The sequence below is a fragment of the Molothrus aeneus genome, chromosome 15 (assembly GCF_037042795.1).
Source record: "Molothrus aeneus isolate 106 chromosome 15, BPBGC_Maene_1.0, whole genome shotgun sequence".
Classification (NCBI taxonomy): domain Eukaryota; kingdom Metazoa; phylum Chordata; class Aves; order Passeriformes; family Icteridae; genus Molothrus; species Molothrus aeneus.
The window spans coordinates 4,118,990-4,140,518 of record NC_089660.1 but is presented as its reverse complement, the minus strand read 5'-3'; the positions used below and the strand labels follow the sequence as shown (position 1 = coordinate 4,140,518).

General features: G+C 45.2%; 1 protein-coding gene across 4 annotated transcripts in view; it reads right to left on the bottom strand.

Moving 5' to 3' along the window:
* The window catches only part of EBF1 (EBF transcription factor 1), a 266,899-nt gene extending 245,595 nt beyond the window's left edge, over positions 1-21,304 (bottom strand). For all 4 annotated transcript variants that reach the window (XM_066559952.1, XM_066559953.1, XM_066559951.1 and 1 more), the window contains exons 1-6: positions 21,035-21,304; positions 19,562-19,718; positions 19,180-19,243; positions 18,962-19,017; positions 9,899-9,972; positions 3,088-3,156 (exon numbers count right to left, since the gene is read on the bottom strand). In XM_066559952.1, the coding sequence (XP_066416049.1) occupies positions 3,088-3,156; positions 9,899-9,972; positions 18,962-19,017; positions 19,180-19,243; positions 19,562-19,718; positions 21,035-21,168 (554 nt within the window). In that variant the 5' untranslated portion in view covers positions 21,169-21,304. The remainder of the gene's footprint in view (positions 1-3,087; positions 3,157-9,898; positions 9,973-18,961; positions 19,018-19,179; positions 19,244-19,561; positions 19,719-21,034) is intronic.
* Positions 21,305-21,529: the final 225 nt, after the last annotated feature.

Here is a 21,529-nt window from a genome sequence, read left to right as displayed (position 1 = left end):
GGAGGAATTGTGCATTTGTATTGTGACAATAATACCCCTTTTAAAATGAGTTCCTGTTCATCAGATCTTCATCTCAACACATGTAACTGGATTAGCAATAAAATATACAGGCTATGCTAAGAAGATGATACAGACACACACAGGTTTCCAAGAAACTTCCTTGGGATGACTGCTCTGTAATCATAATAAACTAATTTTGTTCTCCAGAGAAAATTTAAATCACTATTTTATATGAGTATAAATTTCTTTCGATGCCTTTCACTGCTGTATCTGCTGATACTATAATAGAGCAAAGTATAAAACAATTTTATAAAGGATAAAGTCATATCCCTTTTCAAACACAGCTATAGACTTTCTTTCTTAAAACCCACATTTTCATTAAAGAGAAATATACAATTTGATTTCACACATATCCAGGGTTTGAAGGAGAATGCAGCACATGTAACTTTGAAGTTGCCAAGAGCCTTTTCTCCAAGTTCACCAAACCACCACAAAGCCAGAGCCCTCTCTATCCCGAGTCCCTCCAGCCTCATCAAAGAGAATTAATCAATCCCAAATAGTATTCCAACTTGTCAGAAGAGGATAACGTTTCCATGTAAGTACATATGTCAAAAATCCCATGGATAGATTCTATGTTAAACTCTATGTTAGGTCAGAGTCTGTGGATTCACAAGATTTGATGCAAGAGTTAGAGTAAATCCATAGGCAAAGACTTGATCAGAGCATCAGGCATGTGGGAGTGCTTTAGCCCAAATGGTAAATGAGTTCTCTAAGCTCACTGCAAATAAAAATAACTAAATAAGGCTTTGCATACCAATTGACATAATGGTTAAAAACTGTGTGCATGGAGAAGTGACAATGGAGCACAACCAAACACATGGCCTGACTTGTGCAGGCGTTTTAATCACAGAACAATTTTACAGGACTCGTTTTCAGGTAAAAAGGCTCCGTATAAATCACTTCATCCTTTCCAAACCAAAGGGGACAAGAAAAATGAATAGGATAAATGTCACAAGAAACATCACAAAAGCTACTAACTGTATAAAGCACATACTTGCTTGGCCTAAATTGTTTGAACTAGCCCCAGCCAAGAAAAGGTTTTAAGTACCCTACTGGGACAGATGCGAAGCGGCAACAATAGAAGCCACACTAATGCAATCCAGGTAACACAATCCTGTTTCAAAAACACAGGGAGGGCTAATTACAGTACTGCTGAGTCAAATTTCTTATGCCATTGCAACCCACAGGAACAGGTCAAAATCAAGTGTTATTCAAACCACAGTCATATCAACCTCCTGTATCAAAGTCACAATTTAAAACCAAGTGAAGAACTTAAAAGCTTAACCCATTCACAAGCCAAGTGTGATTCAGTGTGGGTGGCGAGGCAGGGTTTGTGTTATCAGCTTTGAATTGTGTTTACCTTGCATTTTAAGAAGAAACCTCAAAATTGGTAACTATTGCATCAATCCACATACAGTCTGAGAATTGGATCACTGCTAGGAAGCTAAAGCTGGGGTTTTTTTTCCTGTACCTATTTTCCTCATTTTGCGGGAAGCATGTAACAGACAGCATCTCTGGCTTTCAAAATTTAAAATTATCTGCAACTGGCAGTTTTGCATACTAGATAGTTAAACAAAATATTTCTGTAAACCTGCCATTAGCATCTTAACATCTCACTTTCCAGTACAATGAAAAATTCATGTGAATTTTGTAGCTTTCATGTTGCTCAAAATGCCACTCTAACACCATGTTTATAGTGTTCAGCTCTGCAGCATGCTTATAAAACACAGCTCTGTACAGGTTTCACTGGGGGGCTTTCCCCCACACACACTTCCTCTGGTGCTACCTGATGCTCAGAGAAGATGAAAATATGCCTAGTAAAATAGATAGGGATATCTTCTGAGATTTAAACATTCTCAGGATGACTTATTACAGCTAATCAAAACATCTGCTATGAGCATCCAATAAAAGCACTTTCCTACCCAACCCATCCAAGAACTGGGAGCTGGGATGAGCACAAAGCTCTGGACTGCTCTCCAGTGGGCCCCTCAATGCATCAAACCCACCTGACCTTCTTTCATAAAATGGATGCTCTGGCATGGAAGATTCTAAGAACTTCATACAGCAAACATAACTCAGGCAGCAATGCAAGGAGAGGCAAATGCTCTGTGCCCTCCTCCCTGTGTGTTTGGGGTCCCTCTATTCGCAGCTCAGAGCAGGGTGTTGCTCTCCCCAGCTTTTGGTGCTTGGTGGCCATTTAACTCCTCTGGAGTAATGCTGCACAATACCCTGGCTATCCCGCACGGCTTTGGACAACACATTTGGACAGTAAAAATGTAAAAATGGCTCTTTGGCTACCATTTTGCATAATTGGCAAGCAACAGAAACTACACATGGCCCAGAACAACAGGAATAGATGTATTGTACTACAATGATTTACTCAGTGATGTCAGATTAGCAATATGGATCTGTTTAAAAACACAATAATTAAGACAGGCAAAAATGAATTAATCAACTGACAATACAGTCAAAATAGTATTCCAACCAAAGAAAATAAGAGGAGGGAAAAAACCTTACATTGCAGATCTATTTTCTTAACTGTTTTTATGCATAAATAAAAGCCTTAAAATGTAGATGGATTGCATCCAACAGAACTACAGTAGCTAAGTGATAATGATTCAAACATTTTTCAAATAAAAGTTAAATATTTATAAGCACCCAACCACATTTCATAAATCACAAACTATTATTATTTTATTCCTGAAGCTTCCCTGGCATAGCATGTGAATTGAGTCACAGAAAGTCAGAAAGAAAAATCTCCTCTTTATGCACATGAATCAGTTACAAGAGCTGGAGCTCTCCACAGAGCAGGGCGCTCCAGTATCCCTCCCTACATTTTCCCACATATGGCCCTTCCAAGGCAATCACAACTGCCAAGCACAACTAATTCTGTATCAAAAAAACCAAAATTTCATCCGCATATCCTCCTAATTCTTCCCCATTAGCAACACGGGGCAGGTGTTTCATTATAATGAGGAGAGGGAGGAAGAGGAAAAAAAAATGGAAGGAAACAATAGCAGTCCTTACCTGTCAATTATCACTGGATCTGATGGAGTCTCATTTCTGTTGCCACAGCTTTTCTTGTCACAACAGCGGCTACAGAGCAAAAGCGAAAGGATTTAGTGCGACCATTACACTGTAAAATCATCATTACGAACATGTTGGGTTCAAATTGCCGGCTCGAGTTACCCTGCCGGCCCTGCCTGCAAATCAGTCAAATGCACTGGGTCACATATGGGTTAATTATGGTGTTTAACTTCTTGCACAGCTGGTTAGCAACGGAAAATATAAAAAGAGAGGGGTTTTGCCCCTTTCACAAATAATAATTCAAGGATTGCCCAAAACAGGGAGAGCTGCCTGTTTGTAGCCTCTTTTCCGCAGGGTTTAACAGTTGTCCCGCAGACGCTGGCACACAAAATAAGGCAGATTTTTCCCTGCTGAGCCTGGTTTTTACATTTGCTTAACGCTTGTGTTACACATCCACAAGATATTCCTGCTTCCACACAATTCCCAGCTACTGGCAAGCCTCCCCCCCAAACTCCAAAAGCACAATTATTCTCCCTCTAAGAAGCACTGGTGTTAATGGGGGAGCTGAAATGCAAGCAGCAGCAGCAGCTTTTTATGCTCGAGCGCGCCTGTTTCCCCAAGTTTTCCGAGCATGTTAATGATCACTAATGCCACGGAGAGCTCTGCTCCAGCGGCTGCTGCCCTGCGTCAGGTCAGATACAAAGCAGGCATGTGAAATATAAGCTCCGTCTCCCAAAGCTCTGCTCCATGGCTGACCTCAAGGCTGGGATTCTTTTTGAGCTAAGGTGGCTCATTGTTTCCTAAGAGAAGTTAAGTTGGTGGGTTTTGATGATTCCTCGTCAAGGGTTGTTTTCGGTAAGGAGGTATAAATATATTGCTGGTGAGTTTGTAGGTGAGGTACACGTTCCTGCTCCAGGTGGGAATCCCTCCTGGTGCCTCTGGAGCTGTGGCAAGGAGCTGCCCTGCTCTTCCCACCAGCCCATCTAAACCCACAAGGCCAAATCACAGCCACAAAGGTCAGCAAAGCCTTTAGATTTCACCCACCCACTCACCCCAGGGAGGAAACCCCCATGTCACAAGGAAAGATCCTGGTTGCTGATGTCCCTTAACAGAAACTCCCCCACTCAAGTCAAGGCTTCAAGAAATAAAAAAAAAATTAAAAATCAAGAAGCCCCTGACTTGCCCAAATCCATCTTAGTCCCCCAGGACCTGCTGGACAAAGCCTGGGCAGCTGCAGGGATGCAGGGACTCCATCCCATGATGGCACCAAGTGTCAGGCAGTGAGGACCACCCCAGCTGCTCTCCCTGGCCAGACCTGAGCACATCTCAGGTTCAATAAACATTCTGGCCAGCCTCAACCACACACAACCAAATCTTTGGAAACCACTAAGTCTGCTCCCAGTGGCATCCCGGAGACCTGCACCTCGCCTGTATTTCAGCAGCTGTCAGGAGGGACCACTGCTCACTCTCCCTCTCAGATGAACTATTTTCCTTTCCCCAGAAGGTGGAAGAACATCAGGGCAGGAAGAAGCCCTCAGCAGTGCCATGCTATATAAATAGCCTTGTTGGGAGTATGACAAAGGTTCTCTTGTGTTGCTGAACAATAGAGTGAATAATATACAGTTACCCACCAAGATTAGCAATAAAGCAACTAACCACACTAAAGATAACAAAAAAGGGGCCTTTTACAAAAACAGCCTGTTTAAACATGGCTTTTAGAAAAATAATAATTTTGTTTTCAAAGAGAGGAAAATACATAATTCTTTTCACCGCAAAAAGCTTCAAGGCAACTATTCAGGGCTGAAACTTTTCACAGTTAACACATGTGCGGTATCTTCATTTCGGTGGAAGTTACATTGTTTGGGATTGCCAAAAAAAACTGCTTAATTTTACAGCACAATACCACAATTGATCCACCAGAAAATGCCAGAGCCTTGGCACCCTGAAAGTATTAAAATTTAGGAAGGAATAAAATATGCTGTAGGTAAATAGTCATGGGGACGTTCAGGGGCTTTTTTGCCTATAAAAGGACTTGTCATTGGAGTGCAGCTAGAATGTGTGGGGTGAGAAAATTTACCCACAAACAAGGCAATAAAAACTGCTAATCATTTTTAAATGATTAAAATGTAATTAGAAACAGAGTTGGCACAAGTTAAGACAATGCAGTTCTTGTGACTGAAGTGAATCAGGGCTAGTCCTGACATTCTCCCAGCAGACTGAGGGACAGAAATTGCCACACTTACTCAGGCAAGCAAAGGTTCCCAGGCTCCCAGCATGAGATGGGCAAATACCAGCATCCACACACCACAGGGCTCAGAGGTTGGCACCTTCCTGGGCATTAACCCAGAGGGAGAGGCAGCCACAGGGTCATGGGGACAGGGACACCTCGGTCTCACCTCCTGCCACAAGCATCAGGCACTGCCCAGTGGGGGCAACCCAGCTTTGAGAGCAGGGGAAACACTTCACTGCTCCTCAGGTGGCCCCTTAATTGGGGTACCCTCCCAAAAGTGCACCCCAATAGTCCCAGGTGATAGTAGGAGACCTCACTCCATGACCACAGTCTGAGGGCGATGTGGAAGGGCTGCATGGCTGGCACATCCCACCATCAAGTGGCTCTCTGGCATGAAAGGAGGCCCTGAATGTTCCTCCATGATCTAGAGAATTATATTTTAGAATTTAGTTTGCCTTTTGTGGTTTTTTCCCCTCCCTGCAACAGCAGAATTGGAGGCCTCTTCACTCTAGTCTTTCTATGCAGAGAATTAAAACATCATGCAGATCTTGAGTTTCAGACCTGGTTAAAAGTGCTTTTAATTCAATTTCCCTCAAAAGCTTTGGCTTTTAGTGCCTACTTAGCGCTTGGAAATAAGTTCCTAAATATTCAGCACCCTTTCTCCTTTCCCTGAAAGAATTTTAAAATTCCCAGGAGCTTCTCCAAACCACTCAGAAACCCTCCAGCTCCCAGCAAGACTCTGTGCAAGAGCAGGGAGTGCCAGCTCCATGCAGCCATGAGGACAAGGACTCATCTTTGCTGCTTTTCCATGACACCTCTCCCCAGGTGGGGCCAGGAGCCATGGCTCAGACGCAATGCCATGTTGGCCCAAAGGAAAAGCCTACAAAAATTCATTTATTTGTGGGGTTTGCTTGTTTTTGAAGCCAGTAGTCCTTTGTAGTAAAGCATCCTCCCAGCATTTCCAGCTCCCGCTGTTGTTGCCATCCTCATGGCTCATTCCTGAACCCTTCACCATCCCTATCCCGCTCCTCCCCAGGCCACCACCACCCCCAGCTTTTATTGCTGCCTTTCTCCTCACCCCAACCCTCTGGGGACCTGCTACTCTCCTGTCTCCTTGCTCCCCATCCTCCTCCTCCTCCTCTTCCCTTCCACGTGCCCAAGGATCTCAGCCGGGCCCTCAGGACGAGGCCTGCTCACCCCAGAGCCTCCCTTGCCGTGCCCGGCCTGGCACAATGGCCGGAGCGTCCCCGTGCAGGAGCCCTGCTTTGTGTGTCCCAGGGACAATGAACAATGAGGAATTAGGGGCCCGTGGCACCTGGCCAGCACCAAGGAGACTTTGGCTGCCAGGATGGGTGGGAGATGTGGCACAAGGTCCCATCGAGGTGGGATCCCTCCCACCAGTGATGCCATCAGGATCCATGGCATCCCTGCCCCAAACAGGCTCCTCACCCTGCAGCGTGGAGGTGTGGGACCCCCTTGCCAAAACAGCTGTAAGATCTTATTTTACACAGACAAAACCCATATTTTACTCCAACCTCATTCTCAGAAATCACTGAACCATTTTAGCTGAAACTTTCCAAAGAAAGTCAGCCTGAGGCTGACACCCTGCAAAGGATATTTCAGCCAGAACAGTTTAAGTTTGGCAAAGCTGTAAGCCACTGAAGGTTTCATAATGGAAATTGTTGAGGCAATATTAACTATAGATGTCCCTCCCCATGCTGCCTACAATACTAATAAATTCCACTGAGGTTGTGAATTCTCCCCAGCTATTAACATTTTCACCAACAGTGTAGATTTTTATATCTGACAAAACACAATGAAATCCTTTGAAATAAACAGCTACCTGAAGCAAACCTTAGCTTCGCTCTCCTACCACCGCCAGGACTCTCTTACACATTTGAATTCTTTGTCTCCTCCGTGCCGTAGCTGTAGTACACTATAAATACCCAGCTTTGTCACATAAATGCAAAGTTTTATTGTGCAGTTAGCCTTGATAGAAAGCACTGCTGAAAGTTGTTTAGAAATTAAATATCTAAAACAAGCTATTTTGAAATACAGAGCCCTCACTATTTCATGTCTGAAATGAAGAAATTTCATCTTAGGGAGAGCAAGCTGTCTTTCACACCATATGGCTAATGGTAGTGCATAGCAATTAGCTGGGCTGATTAATGGGGAACAGACTCTAATTTTATGCTTATAATTGAGGCTGCATTTGCACCCCTGGTGCAAATTCAGCACATCCCAACTTCCACTTACAACAGGCAAGAAATCAAGAGAAACAGAATGGTGTGGAGAGAGAATTTTTTCCCATTCTAGACCCCTAAAGAGCATCAGATTTGCAATTTAAAAGCGTGTTAGTAGCACAATAGATGACAGATTTGTGCAATAGGGTCAAGCGGCCTGGTAAACAAACAGCACCCTCTTACACACGTATGGGCAGCAAAGGAAATGGGAAATATCTAATATGAGCTGTAAGAATTTTGAATATGTCTCCCCCACCCCGTCAGGAACACAACATTTGCCTACTACAGTCAGTTTGGGTTTTTTCTACCCCTCCACCTTATGGCCATGAAACACAAAGCAAGGGCTAGCAGGAAATAAATAGGAGAAGAATAAAGCTTCTGAGCCAGTGAATTTTAAGAACAAAGAAAGCGCAAAGTGCTTTAATAAAGGGAATGACTGCACATCTTTCCACGTTCCCAGAACAGAAATAATTTTGTCTCAGTCAAAGTATATTGAATGGCTATAAATCTGTGATGTGGGCATTTGGTCTTCTGGTTAAAACTCAGCCCACTATATAAAGTTTTAATTTACTTCTTACACTTTATGTTTCTGAAGTATCTGTAAGGAAATTAATTCTTTAAAGTAGCTGATTCTGGCTCAGTGAGTCATTCCTACCAGCAAACCTTGCTGGTTAAGGATCAGGAGGACACATCACCCAGAACTAATGGCAGATTCAGACCCTGACACTACAGGCACTTGAACTTGTCCTTAATTTTACTCATGTGCCCAGTGCCACTGTTTTACTGGCCTGTTACAGGAGAAAAGTAAAAGGCACTTGAGTCTTATCAGGTCAGGGGCCTCCTTTAATATTTCCATGAATTGTTCCTAGCTAGGTATCCAGTGTGAAAGTCGTGCTAATTGGGCCAATGAATTTTAGGACAATTACAAGTTGTCAACATGACGGTGATTCCATTTGAAAAGGCAGAAGTGGCCTGGAGTCCTCAGCAAAGCAACAGAGGCTCCCAATGGCAGCAGAGGCTCAGGCACCTCTTGGAGCTGCTGGTTGTTCTGGAGCTGCAAACCAATGTTTTTGGTTTCCCAAAAGAAGCAGACAGCAGACAAGAAAAGCAAGACATGAAAACTAAAATCCCCCAAAATCCTGCTGCAAGGAAGAATTTGAGGTGGGAGCTGTGCAGGGTTTCACCCAAGCTGGCAGGGCAAGGAGAGCAACTCCTCTGCCTTCATCATGGGGTGCTACCCCCCAGCAGGGTTTTAGCAGGAGGAGCTGTCAGTGGAGGACAAAACATGCAGATCCCAAGAATTTAAGGGGAAAAAAAAAAAAAAAATCAACCAACAGAGAAGTTTCCATCTGAGTATTTTGTCAAATATTCTCCCCTGCCAGGAAACTCTCATCCAAGTTTATTCTTTTAGAAGTGGGTACTAGTTTTTACCCTCAAGTTACTCCTTTTTAGTAAATGTGTTTTGTAAAAGTTACAACGCATGCAATGGCATTTTTACAGTCTTAAAACAACTGATTGTAACAATGAGCTTATGCAAGAACGCCTCGTCTTCCACCAGGGAATTATTTTCTGCCATCGAATAACATGTAACAAATGACTTTTTCAGACATGCAAAAAACACCCACTAACTTTAATGAGACTGAGAGGTCAAGCTCTCTGAGGTGGAGAAGGGGTCTGTGGTAAAAAGGAAGTAGAGGAGGCTTCACCTACTTCAACCAGCCAGAACAGAGAAGGAAGCAGCTGCAGAAGTTTGGGGGAGAAGATATTTGACTGAATTAAAGTCACCAACCCCAGGCGGGGCAAGAGAGCAGTGGGCAAACCCAAATTTGCATGGGGAAGTTTAAAGAAAATCAAGAAGATGACATCTTTTGCACAGAGAAGTTTCAGCTGCTCCACTCCAGCCGAGGAGAGACCCCACGTGAGCAGCAACCAGGACATAAGAACCTCCTGACCTCACTCCTTAATGCACATCCAGAAAAAAAAAATACTACTTGGTCATTTTGCCGAGGAGTTTTTGTTGGGAACTGGGGACAGAGACATTTATTGCTACAAGACTATAATAGACTGTTAATTTTGGTGAGGAGACCTTTTGTGGGCTACAGTGTCTAAATGAAAACCAGCAGCATTCTGTTAAGAATAACTCTTTATAAATAATTGAAAACTAGTGTGACAACTGAGACCTTGCTGCTAATTACACACACCGAACTGTGTTATTTTGGGATTGTTTAATGCAAGAAAGATAAATTTAAGTCCAAAAATAGCTGTAGGTTCAACCTAGATTTTGGGAGACAGATTCATCTTCTCATCACTAATTAACTGGAAGAGGGGTATTTCTTACCTGCACATTATTTCATGCGTGAGCAGAACTCGGCACATTTCTGGGTTCTTGTCTTGGCCTTCATATACTATTGCCTAGAAATAAAACACATTTTTAGTTGTACATAAGGCTGAGTTTGGAGAAAATCAAAACATGTCACAATAAGCAAAGGCTCAGCAAGTTGCAAACCACAGCTCAGGCTAAAGAGAGCTGGCATCTCAACCAAACCTGCTCCAAGACCTGCAGTTGTAAAACAACACAAGCTGAGTACAGCTAAATTCCCTCCTCTCTGTTGCACATCTCTCCAGCAGTGTGTAGGATGGGTTTTTTTAGTAGTCAAGACAACCACAATTTTCTTTTCAATTCAGAATAAAATATAAACCTAATAGCATTAAAAAGAAGGGGGGGGGGGGGGGAAGAGAGAAAGAAAAAAAAAAAAACCAGCAAGGCTTGGTATACTTTGGGTCCTATTCATTAAAAAAAAAAAAAAAGGACAGAAAAGAGAGCTCATGCATTTTTAATTACAAAAGCTGCACAGCCCAGGCATTTTCCTGGTAGCTCCTGAGAAAGAGCCTAGGCCTGATTCTTCCCTTGAACCTCCTGTTCCAGCTCTTTCCAGAGAGCACCTCCGGAGTTACAGGGGTATAAATAAGTGAGGAGAAGGCCCCACCAGAGCAGAGGAGACCAAAACAAACAGAGAATCAACCAGCCTGAGAAATTTGACTCTGAGACAGCACAACAGGGAGACAGGGAGAATCCTTTAAGCTAAAACTGTGGAAAGGCAGAGTGTTCACATTTCAAGAGGAGCATACGTTTGCTCCCACCAAAAGCACCAGCAGCGAGGGATCGGCGTTACCCACGAGCTGGGTCAGTGCTCACAGCCCCTGTGGGACAGGATTTCCAGCTCAGCCCCACAGAGTCATGTTTTCCAGCCAGCCCTGCTCCCAGGCACTAGCCCCCAGCAGCAAAACAGGAGTGGAGTTTCCCTTGCAACAGCATCTTTTGCTGGCACTGAGGTTTTTAAATCTTTTTGGGTGGCACCCCACAGCTGGGATGAGAGCCCCAGGCTTGGAGGGATGACCACCCCTGCAGCTGAGCATCAGCACTGCCCTTGAGCTTGGTGTGACCTTTTCAGCCTCTAAAGCACAAAATTTAAAACAAGAAACTGGGGGGGAAAAACTCAGCAGGTAAAATGACATCTGAGATGGGTCTTCCTAGAGCTAATGATAAAATATAGACTGAAATTTAAGAAGTGTGCTCTATAGATGAAACACATTTTAAAGAATGAGATCAATTTGAAATGGAAGCATAGAAAATAGTGACAGAAAAGTAAGTTACCTTAATATAGAACAAACTGCTTTTCTAGTCCTTACAAATGTAACCCACAAAGGGTAAGAGGTGTGGTACTTCCAGAAGGGGCACAAATCTCAAGACACACAAATCTGAAGAAGCATGCACTAACCCTTACACAATTTAAATGGCAACATGCAATATTAATATCATGCATTATAAAATTCCCTAATAATTCCATAAATAATATCAGGAATGGGCCTCTGTTACCTTCGGTAGTTTTGATTTTTTAACTTCAGTTTTGCTACAAGACTTCCCCAAAAACCTGGGAGCCTCTGGGCTGGGCTTTTATAGCTGATAAAACAGAGGCTGCCACTAATTGCCACTAATGGGCCCAGAGCCTCACCTGGCTTCTGCCCCCTCTTTTCCACCAGTGAGGAACAACAGCTGTGAACCCAGCACTGGGAAAACATGGATGCACAGAAAGTCCCCCCAACACAGACACCACCAACCCTCTGACCCCAGGTGGAACCTCAACCTTGAGCTATTTGCACATCAGTGCCCAAGAGAGATACAGATGGTTTGCAAGAAGCCTTGGAAAATGGAATTACATGGATTATAGCAGGAGGTGGACAAATTCAGAAGAGCTTCGTTCCCAGCATTAATGGGGAAGATGGGGAGAAGCTTCCTCCAGGCAAAGCCAGAGAACTGAAGTAACTGGCTGACACCTGGTGGGGTCAGTCAGCGGGGACATTGCAAAGACTCCAGAAAACCCCAGATCAGGTTCCACCCGGCAGTGGGACAGGCCAGGCAAGGAGGAAGCTCATGGCACTTCTTGGACTTCATCAACAGTTAAAAAAAAATCTCCCTCTGAGAATGCAGAGCAGGAGGAAAAAGAGCAGATCCAGTTCTGAGGCCTCTAGTGGGGACAAACACCACCAGCCCTCCTGTCACCTCCAGACAATCACAACATGACATGGGAGGAGAGGGCTGCTGGACTCAGCTCGTTCTTCTCATACTTCCAAATATTAAAATAAATTTACCTCGGATGGGTTAGCTTGTTGCCAGTGGAGCCAATGAAGTGACAAACCAGAACACAAAATTTACTTTCTTTTTTTCCCCCTGCCCTCTCTCCTCCTCTCCCCTTCCTGCTGCTGTGCTTACTTAACCTCCAGGTAGCTGCTTAAATAACTCAACTAAATAGCAATAATGAACGGGCAGAGTCAACACTGTGGTACATAATCACCTTGTCTGTTGTGTTTAGCATCAGTGATCCCTTCTTTGCGTGCATGACATTCTTCTGCCTCCCTCCACGTTAAGGATTTGCTTCTCACTTTATTTGCATTCAATTATCGAAGTTGCACCCGTGCACACTTTGTTTTCTCCGCGTCAAACGCGGCTCCTCTTGCCTACCCTATTCCTGCAGGAATTCCCAGGAAATTCTGGGGAGCGGGAGGATGCGCTGGGGACTGAAATGACTGCGCATTTCTGAGCAGCTCATCCCCATCTCCCCACTCCTGTGTCCCCCATTTACTTGTGTGAAGCACCAACTGTTTGCCCCCATGAATGGCTGCCCGAGAGCCCTGCAGATACTCGACTGCCTCACAAACCGTGCCGCTCTGAAGCATTAATTCTACAATTAGTTTCAAAAAGGAAACAGGAACTGCTAAAGTTTCAGATCGTTAGAGCTGCCAGAAGTATTTTTACAGGAAGGGTCTACTACGTTACTGTTGTGAAAATGTTTAACTCTCGGATTTGAGAAGCTGCTCTTTTTAACAAAAATATCTTGATTTTTTTTAATAAATTAAGCGGGTTTTAAGTTCAGGTTTTGAAACAGGGAGATTGCGTCAGGGTTCCCCGTTGCACTAATGTCGTCGTGATTTTGTCAAATAGGGATCACATTCATGAGAGACAAAGTGAAAGTTACAGTGCATAAACTTAGACCACAGCAGAGCTAAAAATAAGCCTACAGATACACATCAGAGTTGCACAACAAAACACCGGCAAAGGAAATGCAAAATTATAGACTTTGGGTTTTTTTCTTTTTGTTTACTTCATGTCGTTTTAACTCGGTGGTAATTCGTAAGTGCTTGAAAATAGCATTTCTTCTCCTGAACAACTTAAACATTTCCCCACAAAATTTATCTTCCATTTTGCCAGCTGTTACTCACCCAAGTAACCTTCCTGCAAGAAGTCCCAGTGAGTAACAGTCACTCATGCACAAACGGACCTTAAAATCCAGCCCCGAAAAATTTGTGTCAAAAATATGAGACTTCCTTACTTCTATTTAAATAAAGCTGCATAAAAAGTTAAATCAAATTCAATTCACTGCTTAGCAGCAAATAAAAGTTACTGCATTGAGCACATCACAGTCAAATACATCCAAAAATTCACCTAAACTTTTCGGTGACAGACTTCAGTATTAAAAAAAAAAAAAAAAAAGAAATAAAAAAATAAAAAGGAATGGGGGCAATATACAAGTCAAGGCTACAGTTCTCATTTAATCTACTTTTTCCCCAGTAGATGCAGTATGATAAAGCAATAAAATAATCTACAAACAAGCCGGAAAAATACAGAGACTGATTTTGTTCTTAACCATTCCTGAATAAATCCAGATTTATGCTGGTACAAGTGAGGGCAGAATCGTCTCGTGGTGTCAGTTTGCCAGTCAAGCAATCCTGCTTTCAGAACTGGACGAAAAACAATCTTGAAGAAATGAGATCATGGTCATTATATTACTCAGTTATGTCATGGCCTTGATTTTAAAAGAGTAAGAGAAGGAGAGAAATCACCAATGTGCATCTAAATCCACTTGCTTTCAGATTCCATCTGCCTCACAAAACAAAGTATCTCCCTTACCGAAATAAAAGAGAAGGGAAAACTCATTAAAATTAGGGTCTTTTCCAAAACAGAACTAAAATGATTTGGAATGACGTTTACAGCTGTACACACAGGGAGAAAATAAAATCCTGGCCCCACCGAATTCAATAGGCGCTTTGCAATTGACTTCAGATGGGCCAGAATTTCACCCAGAGAGGATTAGGCTTGTATCCACTGTATATCTACAGAGAAAATACTGTGAATTACATTTATTTGGCTTTGAATCCTTAACCCTCAATTACCCGAGGTTTTACCCCTTCCCCAGGCAAAACCTCGACCCATCCCAGGGAGGTTTATCCCGGACAAGCAGCGCGGAGCTGGTCCCGGGGCGAGGACAGGGAGTTCTTGCTCTGCCTCTCCACACACAATTCAGAAGCATCTAATTATTTTATCCAGTCTCCCTCTGCCTTTGATTCACAGCCTGCTTATCGACGTATTCACACAAATTAAATAAATTTATCTCTCCTAATATGTTCATTTTTAATGGTTTTCAAACATTCACATGGAAACAGCTCTAGCGTAAATATCCCAGAACAAATGGCTGTATATTATACAGGAGGGAGCAGTTGGGCTGCCAGACTGGGAATGCACCAGGCCATCTGGCTCAGGCAGTCTCTCCAAAATCCTCAGCTTTGTTTTCACCCTCAGACTCCAAACAACACATTTTCCACTGTGATGAGTTTACATTTTCCCAAACACAGGTCCTGATCATGCATGCAAATTCCAAACTTCTCCATTCCTCTCTGTATAAGAAAATTAAAATCACCTGCGCTTCTGACATCTCACCAAAGGCACAAGAAAGCTGCTAAAATCTGGTGCAATGTAAACTTTCCCCGTCACAGGGGTTAGGTTTTGTTTTATGTTTGTGTGAAATTTCTCTGAGTCTGCTGAACTTATTGATAACATTTTTTTTTCCCATGCCTGTAGCTGCCAGAGAAGGGCCATGCCATGCACAGAATAGAGCTGATCAAATATCTGCAGACATCAGAGAATGACAGACAAGTCAACAGAAAAACCATTTGCATCCAGAGTTATAGCTCTGAAAAAAAAAATCCAAATATAAACAGGTTTTAAGTCTGAAGAAAGGATTTTTGACTCATGAGTTCTCTCAGCAATAGACAATAGCCATCGAGCCAAACTTATGATTCTTAAGATGCCTGAGACATATTAGCATCTATTATATCTTATGGATGAGAATAACTGAAGGAAAAATGGGTGGGGAACAAGTATTTCAGATTTATTTCCTCCATCTTTCCTAATAGTGAAATACCTCAACTTTATGAAAATACAGCCGAAGAAATAGAAGGCATCTCTTCTCCACAAACATATTAAAATCCCTTGAGTTGCCTAAAAACTCCAGTTTTATTAGAGCAGACATATTTCACGTTTTGCAGGCAATTTTGAAATGCATCATTGTTAGAGGCAGATCTTCTGCGGGAGGAGCCGCTGCCTTACGGAAAGCAACAGCTATAAAGTTTGGGGTCCTACAGGGGTTTGAGCGTATTAGGAATGTGATCCTGACATAAAATGAGGTGCCAATATAACATAAAAGAAAATTTAATTAAGCCAGTATTGACACCGAATGTTGTTGCCTGAACTGGAAGGAACTTCCCTGCCACAGGAATGATTTGTGTGTAACATTTACAATTTTTAAGTGACGGGGACACATTTCAGAAACTTAGCGAGACCCCGAAAGCCACGTAATTCCCATTTCACCCAGCGCTTCTCGGGGGCCACCAACAAAGCACAGCTCCCCAAACACACCCCAAAATGAGGCACTCTGAGACCAATCCTGGCTTGGTTTCCCGTTTGGAAGTCCCACAGCCCCGTTTCCCAAGGAATGCCCGTGCAGCCCGAGCTCCTGCTCGGGGCAGCGCGTGCACAGCTCATCCCACAGCCAGCTCTGCTCCCAACACAGCTCTTGGCCGCCTCAGAAGTGCCACTCTCCAGCCCCACTTCCCATCCTGCTCCACAGCTGACAGAGAAACACACGCACCAGGACACGGAGATCCCTCTGTTCCACCCAGGACACAACTCTTGCTATGAGTTTCTTAGCTGGGCACAGCCACACAAACAAATCCCTGACTTAGGCAGAGCAGGAACACTCAGGAGCAGGAACATCTCCTCTTTGGTACATACACAGCCCCCAGCATAGCCAAGCCCTGCCTACCTACTGCTATAACACATGCTGCTAATGGGACATTCACATTAAATCTCTGAGCAGCAATCCTATGCACAGAAATCCAAGTCTGAACTGCAGAAGGGCTTTTATTTTATCTTACCTAACTTAATAATCTGCAACCGTACAAAACCTCGCAATTTGTAACTGTGACACAAAGAGAATATATTTAAATCTGATGTGTCCGTATTAAAAAATAATAACAAAAAATTAATTTTTTAAAAAAAACCTCAGATACTTTCCTGTATGATCTGGGGAACCTAACTCATTCAAGCTTTGCTTCTGTGGGATTTTTAATTTGCCACCAGAAACCTCAGAGTAGCTGTAATTTCAGTCTGGGAATTCACAATTATCGAGTGTGTGAATGTGCATGTGTGAGGACTGAGCAGATACTTGCCAGCTGAAACGTGTATGCTTCTGCAACAGTTTCATTTAAAAGTAATCATTTCATTATCCAATTTGTTCTGAGCGTCATGCATTAAAATACTACACCTTCAAGTAGACTGACAATATATATTTAACTTTCATTAAAAATTAAAGAATTTTCAGACAGTCTTTGCAATATTTAATTACAGTTTGATGATTTGAAAGTTACTTGAGAATCTTCTATATAATTCACTGTCATAAAATATAAATGATATATTCAACATTTGGGTGAGCTTCTGTCATGTGTTGTACTTCACTTCCTAATAAGCATTCAGTAACCGACGCGATCCCAACTCTGAAATAATTTCACTTTTGAAAAGAAAGAATTAAAAAAGGACAAGAAGGAGAATTTAGCGTCTGGCCCCCAAAAAAATTCAGAGCGGCACATGCCACAGTTTTGACATGACAATGCCCTATTTTTCATAAGCAATTATAGCCATGCCTAAAGAAACTACAGATATGAAATTAATATGTAAGCAAACATGTTTGCATCTAAAACAGCCTTTTGCTCCCCGTTTTCTAATCTAAGCTCAGAGAGCTTTTGTTCTAAAAGCCTCGCTTCTCAACCCCACTGCACTTTTCCCAAAATCTGTAATTTGCCCTAACTTTCTTTTTCTAAGACTTCCTGAAATCAGACAGATTTTTTTTTTTTCTCCTGCTTCTTCATTGTGAACGTGCTTTAAAGCTACACGGTAGGTCTTACAAATAAACTGTATCTCGGGGTTTTCTTTTTCCCCTTTCTCTCCAAAGACCCTCTGATGACTTGATAATAATGAGAGACCAAGAGGTCAAACAGTGCCTTAGGATGAACTCTTCATATGCAAGATGCCTTTGTTAAGAAAATTATTTTGAATCCACTGCTCTCCATGAGTTCAGGGCTCTGTTTTCAACAGGATTATGACCAGAGGCTTCTGCATTTCGGTAACGATAGGAAAGCTATTGAAAGATAATATTTATTGATAGTCTCTCTCACACAATCTACACTGAAATACACAAACTCCAAAAGGACTAAAAAGAGTTCATATCTCAGGAAGATTTTGTTACTTTTAACACAAACTAACCAATTTGTGCCTGAAAACCAGGGAATGACAGCAAACGCTTTCCAGGATTTTTTAAGAAGAAGGGTATGTGGCTGCTGGTTTAATTCCTACAAGGAACGGGCTCCGTTTGGAAGTGTACAGTATAACAGAGTTCAGATGCATAGTGGATTGTCTAGTAAAATTCACCCAAGTTCCCTTTTTCTTTTTTTTTTCTTTTTTTTTTTCTGTTGAAAGACAGTCTTCAATAGCAGGAAAAGATGTTTTGGGACCATCAAAGAGAGTTTTGTAAAACAAACTCAGCCCTTAGTGCTTTATGTTTTGCTATAGAAAAGAAACCCAAATACAAGCCAAGAGTTTTGTCCTTACAGACAACATACAAGGACTGACGTTTCCTAGCGGTACAAAAAAAAAAAAAACCTTAATGTTTTTCTTAAATAAAATTTAAGAATTTTCTTTAACAAGTAAAACAGATTAGGAGGGGAAGAAACATATTTTAAGAATTAAAACGCTCAAAAGCGATCCCAACTATTTAAAGAAACATATTCTAAGAGAAAAATATTCTGACAGGAGCAGAAAAAAAACCAGAGCAACAATTTAAAAAGGGAAAGAAAAAAATAAAAGAAAGGAGAGAGAGAATCAATTTGCTCAGATAGTCCCTTTGTAAAAATACTGGTTTTAAACAGAAAAGTATTTTTTACAGGTAGGCACGCACGTTATTACTCTGTTTGGGAGGCTAAAGAACAGGCTTAAAATGAGGATTAATCCACTGACAAGCCCTGCTGCCCTCCCCGAGCCCGACACCGAGCTCGCCGCTGCCCGCGCCGCGATTCTGGGGTTTATTCCGACACGCGAATGTGTCGCGATACAACCGCTCCTCCTGCAGCCGGCGGAAGCGCCGGGAGCGGCCGGACCGACAGAGCCCCGCGCCGGGCAGCGCCTGTGCTGGCGGCGCTGGGGGCCGCCGGAGGCCGGAGGTTAATTCTTATTAATTAAGCGGCAAAACCATCCGCAGCCCTGACTGGGACCGTGGAGGGTCGCCTGTATTTTTCTCCCGCAGCCCGGCAGCAGGCAGGGTCCCGCGGGGAGCCGCTGGCCGCCCCGCAGCCCGGTGGTCGCCCGGAGCGGGAGCGCGGCCGTGCCCGTGGGAGGCGGAGGCTCCGTCCCGTCCCCGCCGGGCAGAGCGGCCCCGCCGCGGGGGCGGGTTTGGCTCCCGGGGCCGCCCCGACGGCTGCCACCCCCCCCGCTCGGCGGCCGCCCCGCAGCACCCACCTGCTTGGTCATGGAGTCGATGAGTCGCACGTAGAAATCCTGCTCGGTCCTGATCCCTGAAACAAGGCACAGCCGTGAGCAGCGCGCCGGGGCTCGCCCGAGGGCTCGGGCCTGCCGGGGCCGCCCGTGTCCCGGCAGCGAGCGCTGGGAGCGGAGGGGAACCGGGGGAACCCGGGCGCTGCTGGGTTCTGCACAACGGGGGGACTCGCAGCCCTTACCATTGCTGTAGAGCAGCTGCAGGCGGTAGTGGATCCCGTTGTTGGTCTTTTCGCTGTTGGCTTCCTGAAGTCAAAGACGACACGGGAGGCCGGAGGGAAAAAGAAAACAGTATCAATGGAGCTTCTCCATCACTCGCACGCCGGGTGTCCCCGGGGTTGGATGGGGCAGCTCTCAGCCCTCTGTCCTGCCCCGGGCATAGCGAGGGAACGGGGGACATCCCCTCCTCGTCTGCCCTCCGGGACAGGGAAAGACTGAGGCGCCAGGGAGGATGCCGTGGCTCCCGGGACGAGCCGGTGTCGCGGCCCCGAGGGAGCGGAGCGGGGAGGGCCCCGGAGAGGCGGCCGAGCCCCCACGGGGCACCAGGGTACTCAGGGTACTCACCTTCTCCTTCTCCACGAAGCCCACGAAGGCGGTGCGCTCGATCTCCACGGGCTGCCCCTGCCGGTCGTACAGAGCCAGGACGAAGTGGAAAAAGTTGGACTTCCTCAGGTTGGAAGGCGGCTGCTTCTCGAAGTGAGCCCGGGCCAGACCCACTCCGCTGGGACCAGAAACACGCGGGTTAGCGGCAGCTCCGACGCCGCGGCCTCACGCACCCCCCAGCCGCCTCCCGGGCCCGTGCCTTCCCCTGCCGGGACCCGGCTGGGCCCCCCCGGGGCAGAGCATCCCTCCCTCCCCCGAGCCGCCCCGGGGCTTTTCCCTCCGGGCATGGAGAAATACTCCAGCTCCGAACTCCGCGGAGCCCCGAGCCCATCCCGTCCTGCGGCCGGCCCGAAGCCCCCAGGAGCACCCCCAGGCCGGCCCCGGTACCCACCAGCCCTCCCCGGGGGCCGTGCCCGCTCGCAGCCGGCCCTGCATGGCGGGGGAGCCGCGCTCAGAGCCGCCGGCGCGTTGCCCCGCGGAGCAGCCTCGGTCCTGCCACTTCTCAAACTCGGCTCGGAGCTGTCACACCAGCGCCCATGTGCCTTATCTTGCGAGCCTTTCCTCCCGCGCCGGAGCGGTGGGTAAACACCGAGCCCAGGAGACAACTTCAAATATTTCAGGGTTGTCCCTGCAGAAACTTTCCCTTCCTTAGAGGGCTCCAAAGGGGGGGGTGCGGGGCGAGGTGGGAGACACTGGGAGATGTCAACATTAAACTGATGCCGGATGATGCCGGCTCCAGGGCTCAAGCTGCGAATCCAGCATCAGGCTTTGGTTCGTGTTTGGGTTTGGTTTTTTTTTTTCGTGGGGAAGAGGATGGGAAGAAGGAGAAATAATAGAGAAAACGAGGATGGGCGCAGCTTCGCCGAACCCATCATATATTTGGAGGGATTTCTTTTTAAAAATCTGAGATAAGTGGCAGTGGTTTTACAAAGGGACTTCAAATTAAATTTCTCCTGGAGTACGCTTTGTAAACTCCCTGCTTATCGGAGGAGAAGAAGAGGAGCTGCTGATTCTGACGGGAATAGGAAAGCGAGGTAGAGAAATATATTTTGGATACATCCGTGCACAACTCTCTGTTTTCCGGAGAAGGAAACTGTCATTTGAAGATCTTAAGACTAAATCAGCAGCAAACACAGTTTTGAAAACTCCTTCCTCCGAGCGAACACAAGGAGCCAGAGAGATGAAACCTACCTATCCGTACCTAGCGAAACTCGCCACTTCCTTTATTGTTGTTATCATTATTTAATAAAAAGTCATTCCTACGGGACAATAGGGATAAATATTTAACTGGCGACATCTACGCGAAACTCACTGCTGGGAGCAGCGCTCCAGAGCCGGGTTTTTGTTGGCGCGGGGGGAAAGGCGCTGCGGGCGGGGAGCGCCCCGGGGCGCGGAGCGGGGCGCGGGCGCGGAGCGGGCGCGGAGCCTGCCTACCTCTGAGCGGCCGTGCTGGCGTCCAGGACGCCGGCTCCCTGCATCCACGTCCGCACCGCGTTCATCCCCGCGCCGAGGGGCTCTTCCTTCATGCTGCTCCCACTCCGCTGGATGCTTTCCTGAATCCCAAACATGAATCAGAAACAACAGCGCAAATCTTCCTCCTTTATTCAAAATTTTTAAAAAGTGATAAAATCGCCAGGCGGACTGTTATATGTGGGGTTTTTTTCTTTCTTTCTCTCTTTTTTTCCTCTCTCTGCAGCTGATCGCTGGAATCAAAGCAAGTCGGAGAAAGCAAACACAGGCACGCACATTAAAAAAAAAAAAAATCCAGAGGCAATCAGAGCCCGGTTTTGTTGCTGCTGTTTGCTGCGTGTGCAGTTTGTTTGGGTGCTTGGAGGGGCTGGCGGGGTGCTGGGGGCTGGTTGCAGCGCTCGCAAGCCGGAGGAGTACTTGAAGTCCCTTTTGTATGAAGACACCCCTCGGATGGCAGCA